At 43.1% G+C, this 12401-nt stretch overlaps 1 protein-coding gene across 5 annotated transcripts in view; it reads right to left on the reverse strand.

Moving 5' to 3' along the window:
• Nucleotides 1-12401, reverse strand: part of ssuh2.1 (ssu-2 homolog, tandem duplicate 1) — a 31786-nt gene that overhangs the window by 10597 nt on the left and 8788 nt on the right. For all 5 annotated transcript variants that reach the window (XM_029113892.2, XM_029113894.2, XM_029113893.2 and 2 more), the window contains exons 2-3: nt 1921-2016; nt 1235-1319 (exon numbers count right to left, since the gene is read on the reverse strand). In XM_029113892.2, coding sequence (XP_028969725.1) covers nt 1235-1319; nt 1921-2016 — 181 coding nt within the window. The remainder of the gene's footprint in view (nt 1-1234; nt 1320-1920; nt 2017-12401) is intronic.

A 12401-nucleotide genomic window follows, 5' to 3' on the forward strand; every position in this document is an offset into this window, starting at 1 on the left:
CGAATCCATAACATTATTCCTTATAATAATGTTATTTGTTTAATCCAATCCTTAATTTTGTCACATCCAATTATATTTATGGTCCTGCCTGATTGCAAAAACTCCTTGTTGAAGATTATGTTCAAGCATTCCCAATAGGCCTCCAGACCTCCCTGTCTGCCTCTCAGGTTACAGTTTTTGGTCAGAATCAAAACCTACTGCATGATGTTTGGTGAAAACTCAATACTGTCTACCACCAAAATAACATTATCTGAGCAGTCAAACATGGTAGTGGGAATGTCAAGATCTGGGGCTGCTTTTCTTGGTCGATTGCACACCATCAAGGGAAATATGAATTCTGAGGTATAGCTGGAGATTCATCAACAGAAAGTCAGGCCATCAGTAAAGGAGCTAAAGCTGGGCCAAAAATGTGTCTTCCAACAAAACAAAGACACAAAGCAATCAATCAAATCTACCAATGAATGGCTGAGGATAAAGAAGATTTGTGTTTTGGATTGGCCAAGTCAAATTCCTGACCTTAATCCAATGGAGATGCTGTGACAGGGCCTGAAGTCTAGCAGTACATGCCATATATCCCACAAACCTCACTCAATTGGCTGAGTTCTATAAGGAGTGGGCAAAAAAACCCTCAAAAAATATGTCAGTGAATGATTAGGTGGCAATAGAAGACGTTTAACTCCAGGTTATTGCTGCTAATGGAGGTGCCGCAAACTACTGAAGGAAGGGGCTCACATATTTCCACACATGAAATCTGTATATTGGTATATTTTATTTTTGTTAAATAAAGAATACAAATCTGTCATGTATTTTTGTTTGAGTTCTTTATTTGAAATGTCTTTGTTACGAGTTTAGATTAGGTTTCTATGAGTATATTTTCATATTTTATGCCAAAAAAAATTACCATCCCTGTAGGGTTCATGTATTTTCAAGCAGCACTGTACATTGATATACCGCCACCGCACTTTATAAGCCTTATTTTAAGTCCATATTAAATGGCTGCATTCGGGAAAACCCAGAAATAAGCGGCATAATTATCCATGTTTCAGTTTGTTTTCAAAATACTACATCCTATATAAAATTACACCCCCAAATGCTAGAGGTACAGACCCTGCTACAGTATGTCCCCCTCTGCCAAACAACCAAATACACATTCCATGTCTGTTTTACCATTGAGATGTTTTAATATTTTAACATAAAAAAAAGATTCAAGGTAGCGATCGGTATCCAGCCTCACCTGACATGAGGAACGGATGCGTTCCTATCATTCTCAGGTTGAGGGTTGTAAGCAGGAGGAGGAGGGTACAGCTGATCTCCAGAATCTAAGGAAAGTACAAGCATTTTAGAAGCTGAGGGAAATACAAGCATTTTAGAAGCTGAGGGAAATACAAGCATTTTAGAAGCTATGGGAAATACAAGCATTTTAGAAGCTGAGGGAAATACAAGCATTTTAGAAGCTGAGGGAAATACAAGCATTTTAGAAGCTATGGGAAATACAAGCATTTTAGAAGCTGAGGGAAATACAAGCATTTTAGAAGCTGAGGGAAATACAAGCATTTTAGAAGCTATGGGAAATACAAGCATTTTAGAAGCTGAGGGAAATACAAGCATTTTAGAAGCTGAGGGAAATACAAGCATTTTAGAAGCTGAGGGAAATACACGCATTTCTGTGATTTAGGGACAGAAGTGAAAGTATTTCAGTTGATTAAAGGTATTTCATATATTTAAGGAAACAAAAGCATTTCAGTCATCAATTAATCATTTTCCTTTTCAAACTTCAGTAATTACTCCCAGATTGCTGCTGTAAATAAAACAATATAACAGTTTTAGGGTAATGGTTATATTTAGGTTTAAGGCCAGGGAATAGGGAACATAGAGTTTGGTCTCTCAGGAATGGGACGTGTGTATGTGAGTGTGTTTCACCTCCTGCTTTTGGCTCGTCGTACCCTGAAACACAGTCCAGCCAACCAGGAGGAGGGGCAGAGGGGCCCTCCTCTGGAATGTTGGGATCAAATTCCCCTGTGATGTCAAAGGAAAACAAATGGTGAGTGATGTCATCATATCAGGAAAAAAGGCACACATGTTAAGTCACCTTCTACTGGCTTCCTGTTAAACGTCTGTCATCGTGGTCCTAGCTGCCTTCAACACCTTTGATCACTCCCTTCTTTTGGAGATATTACAAACGCATATCGGTCTATGCCGACACATTTTTGCCTGATCACTCTTTTGATGAACATTCAAAATACATTTTTGCACCTTCTCTCCATCTTCAGCACACTGTTGAAATGCTTTGTCAAAAAATATGCAGAAAAGCAAATCTACTCTTTTGTTACTTCAAGATTAGACTATTACAACGCTCTTCTCTTCAGTGTGATGAAAGTCAAAAGAAACTTCAATGAGTGCTAAATAATGCTGGTTGAATCATGACTAGAACTAAATACAAATTTCTCCAGTACAATTCTTTCTACAAAAGCTGTCTCTTAAAGGGACATTTTGGGGCAGATTCATATTTTGGTAATAGTCCACAGGAAGTAACAATTTATTTGAAAATGAGATTTAAATTGCAAAAATTAAAACTTTATTTGGAGGAATACAACATTATCAGGTTATTTGAGGTAAACAACGGCACTAGTATTCGTTTGGAGTGTTTTGGAGCAGTTTTCCACTTGCAATGCAGCTTTTGTAAAGCGGAATGTGGGAATAAGTAAATGGACTTTTACCCAAATATACATCTGGGCCGAACTATGCTTCTTAGGCTAGGGCTGATTTTAAGATTTTACTGTTAACTTACAAAAGATTACAAGAACTTGCTCCTACTTATTTCCCTAAATTGGTTCTGGTGTACATACATATACATACACTAAGGTCACAGGAAATACTCTATGCCTCCTTACTGTACCTAGAACTTCCAAACAGACAGCAGGAGGCAGGGCTTCCTCTAATAGAGCTTCATTACAGTGGAATGATCTACCGATTAAGGTGAGAGACGCCCCGGGAGACGCTACTCCCATTGCTGACGGTAGGCGGTGACGGAATCATAAACCAAAGCGTGGGACGCATGGAGGCCCCTTGACCAGGCTAATGCCAGCCCCTCATCGGCCTTCACTACCTAGGCCCTGTCCCTTGTTAACGTACGGTCACTGACCAACAAAATGGATGAAATATGACTGAGAATCATCTCACAGGGATTATGGATTTTCATCTTCACTGAAATTATTTGCATGGCTTAACAACAACATACCCAACAATGTAATTGAGCTTGATGCCCGCAATATCTTCAGAGCAGATTGAAATGGACTAAGAGAAGAGGTGGTGGACTGTGCATTCATGTAAACAAAACAAGGAGTACAAACGTTAACTTAACTGGGAGTCATTGCTCGACCAATCTAGAATACCTGATGATTAGATGCAGGCCTTTTTACTTGAAATTATTGTTGTTATGGCAGTCTACATACCCCTGGATGCTAAACTAGCAATGAAAGAACTGCAGGCAGCCATTAGCAAACAGCAGATTATGTTTTTGTGGTTGCAGGGGACACATTCAAATCTGAATGTTTTTCCCAAACTCCACCAAAATGTCTCCTGCCCCACCAGAGGAGACAATACACTAGACCAGGTATACACAAACATTCCAGAGGCTTACAAAGCCATTCCCTTCCCCCACCTGAGACAGTCTGACCACCTCGCACTGTTCCTACTCCCCAAGTATTTACCCCTCATCAAACCGGTGAAACCATCAGTGAGCAGAGTCAAAGTGTGGCCAGAAGGGTCATACTGACTTCTACAGCACCAGTTTCAACACAGACTGGACTTTGTTTGCCACTCAAGCCAACCTTGACTCCCATGTGAACATTAAAACATATGCTTCCTCCATTCTGGATTACTTCAACATCTGCACCAACAGACCCCAGTCTGTCAGGTTAGACAACTTCACCTCCTCCACCCTGATTCTGAACAATGTTGTACCACAAGACTGTGTGCTGAACCCTTTCCTGTACTCCTTTCTTCACCCACGACTGCGTTCCTGTACACAGTTCCAACACCATCATCAGGTTTGCAGACGACACCACGGTGGAAGGCCTGAACAGTGACAGTGACGAGTCAGCCTACTGGGGGGAGGTCATGCGCACGGCGGCATGGTGCACTGACAACAACCTGGCCCTCAACGCTAAGAAAACCAAGGACCTCATTGTGGATTACAGGAAGTCTAAAAGCTGCAGCCACACCCCAGTCCTCATTTAGGGTACTGAGGTAGAGTGTGTGTCCAGCTTCAAATTTCTTTCGGTGGTAAAGGTCTCTTCGGTCCCGCACCAGCAGGCTCAGGAACAGTTTCTTCCTATCCACTGTAACCCTGCTGAACTCTGTGAACCAGAGAACTCTCTTACTCATCACTTACCCCCCCCCCCCACCTCTCGGGGACATTGTTGCACTACTCCCTTTGTACTACTCCGACACTGCCTTGCAAAGTCTGATAATGGAAGTTTACAGTTTATCCCTGAATTTCAGTTGCACATGCACCTTGCACATTCAATTTACCTCTTTGCACATTTAGTATTGCCATCGTACTTGTATTTTTACAGTTGTTACACACACCTACCTCGAGGACCTTAGTGCTGCTATCTCTGCATCATGGTTGCTCATGCTACCCTACTACAGTACTCCTTCATTTGCCTTGTTTGCACATCTAGAATGCCATTTAGAAATTGTCATTTGTACCCGAACAACTGTTATCCCACTTATAACATTCACTATATTTAATACTTGCAAACTTTCCACCCTCCTCTATTTGCCTTAACTGCACATTTAGTATTGCCATTTGTACTGCATTTGCCTTCACTGCACATCTACACATTCCACTTGTAATATACAGTGAGGGAAAAAAGCCTTGTGTAGGTCTACAGTCTTGTCCCTGATATCCGTGGACAGCTCTTTGGTCTTGGTCATGGTGGAGAGGTGCGTTTTTCTGGATATTTTTGTTGTTATTCTGTCTCTCACTGCTCAAATAAACCTACCGTAAAAATTATAGAATGATCATTTCTTTGTCAGTGGGCAAACTTACAAAATCAGCAGGGGATCACTCACTGTACCCCTAAGGGACATCACAGACCTCACCACACCCAATATCCACTACAACCCAGAGGCCACTGAGGCAATAACACCGGTGGAATGATGGAGGTTTGAGTATTAAGGGGGTCGGGGGTCAATGAAACCCAGCATTTTCACTCTCCACTCCCCCTATTCCTAAACCCCTGCACTGGTGTTTAAAGCAATGCACTTTCTCTTTTAGTCTTTGAACATATACTGTGTGTGTAAACTTGTATACACAGGGCCAAGTTGTAAAAGAGACTTTGGTCTCAGTCTGTGTTCCTTGTTGAAATAAAGGTTTAACAATAATAATGTGGTCATGTGATCTAGGTTACCATCAACATATGGTTACACCTAGATAATATAACACATTTATTTTACAATGTTTACACAGCAAGTTAATGGCAGGACAATGCATGGAAGTAGAATATGTAAACATCACACTGTCAGCTTGTCCACATTAGCTGATTATAACTCTGATATACAGGATGGCTAATTGGTTAGTCTATAGTAGGAACAGGGTTCAGTTCAACTCTTACACTTTACAGTTCTTGATAAGATTTATTTTAATCAAATTCAATCAAATTTATTTAAAGCCCTTTTTACAGCAGCAGTTTTAGGGAAATCTCTTTCATGATCTTAGAATTCAACCTGTTCTTTAGGTTCCAAAGTGTTCTTTAGAATCCAACATGTACTTTAGAATTAAAGAGTGGGGTTGTGAGTGGATGGCAAAAGAAGCATCCTGTCCTCTCCCTTCCAAAGAATGTCTGTTTTCCCTGTGGGAGTGAAAGCTGTCAAGTCCATTCCACCGCTCGGAAGTCGGAATGGATTTCCCGACTGACTCAAGCCTGCTAGCTAGTCACAATATGCAGAAAGCTGATCCCGTTTGAGATGTTTCCAATGATGTTATTATTTTAATGATTGGACAGTCAAGAGTTTAATTAATGAAATGATATAATACAGGTTTAGTTTTACAGTAAGTTAACTCCCTTCTCTTATATCCAGCAGCTAACTAACAAATTACAATTCTTGTCAATGCTTTTCAAGGATATGGAATTGAAATGGAATTTACCCCAATCCTGTTTACTAATCCAGGCTACAGCGATTTATTCCTTTTCAGTCCTGGTTGCTAATCCAGGCTACATACATTTATTCTCCTTCCATCTTGTTTACTAGTCCAGGCTACAAAGATGTATTTTCTCCAAATCCTGGTTACTAATCCAGGTTGTAGAGACTTATTTTTCTTCAATCCCGTTTACTAATCTGGTTTTAAGTTTTTTATATCCATTTAGTCTTCAAATTCCACCCTAGTAGAACAAATGGAGGGACAGACTATCCTAAACATTAAAATCTTGAGATTATTAGCATTGGAATATGTCCAACTAGAATATTTTATTTTACATTGGCCTGATATTTTTCTTTACGTGATGACGCTTACCGTTTCTCAGATATGATGACATTACCCAACGTTTAACAAAAAAAGCAGATGTTCCCTGTCTCCTGACGTTTTAAACTTAGGAGGACATGAGGTCCTGGCCCACACCTGAGGAGTACCTGGCTTGAAAGACCTGTTGCTGTCCATGTCCAAAGTCCTCCTTGTTGTGTTGCAGATCAAGACGATACCTGACGATTTCAGCAGCCACTGTGCTGACACCTCCCCCCTCCCCCGTGTTGTCACTTTCCTTGTCCATCTGGTCATGCTTCCGACCTGGACTAAGTTTAAATTGACTCTGGACTCAGCCCACATGTATTCATTAATTATTACAATTTGTTCTCTTAATATGTTCACCCGGCACAGCCAGAAGAGGACTGGTCACCCCTCTGAGCCTGGGTCCTCTCTAGGTTTTTCCTAAATTTCGGCCTTCTTAGGAAGTTTTTCCTAGCCACTGAAATTCAAAACTACTGTTGTTTGCTCCTTGGGGTTTAAGGCCAGGTGTTTTGTAAAATCCCTCTGTGGCAACTGCTGATGTAAAAAGGGCTTTATAAATACATTTGATTGATTGACAGACGTAAATCACTAATTCAATATTTTTTAATCAGTAGCAAACAACATTTGTTTATATAGCTTCCCAAACTAAAATCTCAAAGAGCAAGCAAGCAACAAGAAATAGATGCGCAGTGCCTAGGAAATACTTCCTTGTAGGGTTGGAACCTATGAAGAAACCTAGAGAGGAGCTTGACTCTGAGAGGTCTTGAATTTACAGTTAAATAATGAATGTGGGCATAATGTGCAGTCTCCCAGCATTAATTTGAGAGTATTCACATCCAAATTGGAGGAAGGGTTTAGGGATTACAGCTTATTACTTTAATATGTAGAATACTTTTTCAAGGGACTCACAAGCTGTTTCATGGACTGGTGTGGGTTATTCCTTCGTAATTTCTTCATCAATTAAGCAGGTAAAAGGTCTCGATTTTATTCCAGGTGTGGCATTCGCATTTGGAAGCTGTTGATGTGAACCCACAACAGAAGCTCTCAAGACAAGTGAAACAGGCCTTCCTTAGAGATTGCATGAACATTAGGAATGGCCAAATCAACAGTTTAGTACATTCTGAGATCTACAACACATGGGCATATCATTATCCAAGTCTACCATAAAGAGAAGACTTCACAAATGCAAATAGAGAGGGTTCACCACAAGTTGCAAACCATTCATAAGCCTCAAGAATAGAAAGGCACAATAAAAACTTTTTTGGACAGCTGAAACTAAGATCATCATGTACCAATGAGGGGAAGAAAAAAGTATGGGGAAGGCTTGGACCGGTTCATGATCCAAAGCATACCAAAGCATACCACAGACAGTGTGATGGCATGGGCATGCATGGCTTCCAATGGCACTGGGTCACTAGTGCTTATTGATGATGTGACAGAAGAAAGAAGCAGCCAGATGAATTCTGAAGTGTATAGGGATATATTGTCAGCTCTGATTCAGCCAAATTGAGCAAAGTTTATTGGACAGCGCTTCACTTTACAGATGGACAATGACCAAAAACATAACACCGAAAGCAACCCAGGAGTTTTTTAAGGCAAAGAAGTGGAATATTCTGCAATGGCCAAGTCAATGACCTGATCTCAACCTGATCAAGCATGTATGCATCACAAAGAAGGAAACCCAGTATTTGGTGATGTCCATGCGTTCCAGACTTCAAGCAGTCATTGGCTCCAAAGGATTCTCAACAAAATATTAAAAACTTTTATTTATGATTGTGTATGAAATTGGTTGCAATTCCCAAACGTTTGATAAAATATTTTTGTTCAAACCCTTAAATTAAAGCTGAAAGTCTGCACTTCAATTGCATCCAGTCTGTTTCATTCCAAATCCATTGTGGGGGCATACAAAGACACATTTATGCTGTGTCAGTCTCCAAATATTTCTGGACCTAACTGTAAATGTTACACCGCTGAAAATACAAAATATGTAATATTCTCGAATCATGTACAAACAGAGCATACCTGACAAACCACTCTGGAGGATTTACGTACATCAGATTAGGGCTGTCACGATTATGACATTTTAGTTGACGATTAATTGCAGCACAAATAATTGCGATTGACGATTTAATTGTTTATATTGTATGCCACAATTATAGAGTAAGCCTAATAATATTTCAGGCCTAAAAATACACACGATGGATCTGGAGATGGTTCCTCAGATTTTAGGTGTTTGCGCTTTTGAGCACCACCTTTCTGTTGGTAATCCAGCAATTTGCCTCCTCAAAATTATTGGGCTCACCTCTTTCATTTAGCATAAAACCAAAATGTGCCTAGGACGGTGCAGTTGTGTTCTGCTTTGGAACTACAACTTAATCATTATTGTTAACGATTGCTCTTCACAACACGCAACCACAAAGCTATGACAATTACATTTTCCTTGGCAGTGACATTTAACCTCTCGTTCTGCTGCATATATTACAGCATGGTTATTTGAAATAGCTTTCTCTCTTAGCAAAATGTGTTTCAACGCTTAGTTAATAAATTCAGTTGAAAATTACGATTTATTTTATTTTCAAATGTTATATGCAATGGGGCAACATATATTTCTATCTGTACATTTTAATGCCAATTATCTAGTTAGAAAATATGGATGGAAAAGACAAAAGTCAACTTACAATATTAGTAAAAATATTATACAAATGAACTGCCACCTTAACGTGGTGGAGGGGTTTGAGTACCCGAGAGACCGTAGGAGCTATGTTGTCTGGGGCTAAATGCCTCTGGTAGGGTCTCCCAAGGCAAACAGGTCCTAGGCGACGGGTCAGATTAAGAGCGGTTCAAAACCTTTTATTGACGGAAAACATTTTGAGGACCGTGACGTCGCCCGGTATGGCACAGCCGGGGCCCCACCCTGGAGCTAGGCCCGGGGTTGGGGCTCGTATGAGAGCGCCTGGTGGCCGGGCCTTTCCCCACGGGGTCCGGCCGGGCTCAGCCTGAAGGAGCGACGTGGGGCCGCCTTCCTGTGGGCTCACCACCTGCAGGAGGGACCATAAGGGGTCGATGCGTAGAGGATCGGGCGGCAGTCGAAGGCGGGGGCCTCGACAACCAGATCCCTGGACATGGAAACTAGCTCTAGGGACGTGGAACGTCACCTCGCTGGCGGGGAAGGAGCCTGAGATCGTGCGTGAGGTTGAGAGGTTCCGACTAGAGATAGTCGGGATCACCTCCACGCACGCCTTTGGCTCTGGAACCACACTCCTTGAGAGAGGATGGACTCATCACCACTCAGGAGTTGCCCATGGTGAGAGGCGGCGGGCTTGTGTGGGTTTGCTTATAGCTCCCCAGCTCTGCCGCCATGTGTTAGAGTTTACCCCGCTGAACGAGAGGGTCGTTTTCCTGCGCCTACGGGTCGGGGATAGGTCTCTCACTGTTGTTTGTGCCTATGGGCCGAACGGCAGTGCAGAGTACCTGACCTTCTTGGAGTCTCTGGGAGGGGTGCTAGAAAGTGCTCCGACTGGGGACTCCATCGTTCTACTGGGGGACTTCAACGCCCACGAGGGCAACGACAGTGACACCTGGAGGGGCGTGATTGGGAGGAACGGCCCCCCTGATCTGAACCCGTGCGGTGTTCAGTTATTGGACTTCTGTGCTAGTCACAGTTTGTCCATAAAGAACACCATGTTCAAGCATAAGGGTGTCCATCAGTGCACGTGGCACCAGGACACCCTAGGCCGCAGGTCGATGATCGACTTTGTTGTCGTTTCATCTGACCTGCGGCCATATGTCTTGGACACTCGGGTGAAGAGAGGGGCGGAGCTGTAAACTGATCACCACCTGGTGGTGAGTTGGATCCGATGGCGGGGGAGGAAGCTGGACAGACTCAGCAGACCCAAGCATACTGTAAGGGTCTGCTGGGAACGTCTGGCCGAGTCTCCTGTCAGAGAGATCTTTAACTCCCACCTCCGGCAGAGCTTCGACTGGATCCCGAGGGAGGCTGGAGATATTGAGTCCGAGTGGACCATGTTCTCCACTGCCATTGTCGAAGCGGCCGCTCGGAGCTGTGGCCATAAGGTCTCCGGTGCCTGTCGTGGCTGCAATCCCCAAACCCGGTGGTGGACAACGGAAGTAAGGGATGCAGACAAGCTGAAGAAGGAGACCTATCAGGCCTGGTTGGCTTGTGGGACTCCTGAGGCAGCTGACGGGTACCGGCAGGGCAAGCGGACTGCAGCCCGGGTGGTTGTGGAGGCAAAATCTCAGGCCTGGGAGGAGTTCGGTGAGGCCATGGAGAAGGACTATCAGCTGGCCTCGAAGAGATTCTGGCAAACCGTCCGGCGCCTCAGGAGAGGGAAACAGTGCCCTACCAACGCTGTTTACAGTAGAGGTGGGCAGCTGTTGACCTCAACTGGGGATGTCGTCGGGCGGTGGAAGGAGTACTTCAAGGATCTCCTCAATCCCGCCGTCACGTCTTCCACTAAGGAAGCAGAGGATGAGGGCTCAGAGGTGGACTCGTCCATCACCTGGGCTGAAGTCACAGAGGTAGTCAAGAAACTCCTCGGTGGCAAGGCACCGGGGGTGGAGTACCTCAAGTCTCTGGATGTTGTGGGGCTGTCTTGGTTGACACGCCTCTGCAGCATCGCGTGGCGGTCGGGGACAGTGCCTCTGGGATGGCAGACCGGGGTGGTGATCCTTCTTTTTAAGAAGGGTGTGTTCCAACTACAGGGGGATCAGGGGGAGACTCCGGGGAAGATCTAGGACACGCTGGAGGGACTATGTCTCCCGGCTGGCCTGGGAACGCCTCGGTGTCCCCCCAGAAGAGCTAGAGGAAGTGTCTAGGGAGAGGGAAGTCTGGGCATCTCCGCGACCCCGGCCCCGGATAAGCGAAAGAAGATGGATGGATGGATTATACAAATGCTTGATTTTTTTTTTTTTACTTTTGTTAATCAGAGGTGATGCGACAAATAAGTGACTGAAATTTGTCTGTCTATTAAATAATGTTGCGAAATTACTAAACAACTCTAAACTAGGTTTAAACATACTGAAATTAAGAGGCAAATCCGTTTCAGTGAATGATCTGCGCATGTAACTTTCTGCACCCTCCTCTGCGCCCATGTGATAGACATCCTCAATGATGGAAACCAACATAATTCTTCTGGTATTTGATGTGACATTACTAAAATCGGTGTAGAAATCCTTAATTCAGATTGGAAACGTCATAACAATAATTGCAATCTGGCTCAAATAATCGCGATCAGGCAAATGTGTAATACTTGAGACAGCCCTACATCAGATACCCGGTTTTGAAACATGATCTAGGTGTAACCATACCTTGTTTCTTGAACGTATATTCTTTTGCAAACCTTGCCTTGCTTACACTGTGACACATCGAACGTATGGTGTTTGGTGTTTCTCAAGGCTCAGTTTTTGGCCTATTACTGTTTTCTTTATATATGCTGCCTCTGGGTGATGTAATCCGGAATCACAATGTCAATTTTCATTTGCTATGCTGATGACTCACAGTTGTATAATTAGCTACTTTGGAAGAATGCTTTTGAGACAAAACTCAGATAAAAACCCAACGCCTGTTTTAGGACCCAAGAAACTAATAGTTTTTTTGGCAGATCTCACTTGGAACCTCGACGGCTGCATGGTCGTATCCCAAAAAAACTGCGAGAAACCTCGGCGTTACCCTTGACCCTGACCTCTCCTTTGATGAACGTATTAAATATATCTCAAGAGCTGCTTTTTTCCATCTTCAGAACATTGCAAAAATCAGAAACTTTTTATCGCAAACAAATGCAGAAAAACGAATCCATGCTTTTGTTGCTGCTATTTTAGATTACTGCAATGCTCTTCTCTCCAGTTACCCGGATAAATCAAAGAAATAAAC

Source organism: Esox lucius, chromosome 17 (assembly GCF_011004845.1).
Source record: "Esox lucius isolate fEsoLuc1 chromosome 17, fEsoLuc1.pri, whole genome shotgun sequence".
Taxonomy (NCBI): Eukaryota; Metazoa; Chordata; class Actinopteri; order Esociformes; family Esocidae; genus Esox; species Esox lucius.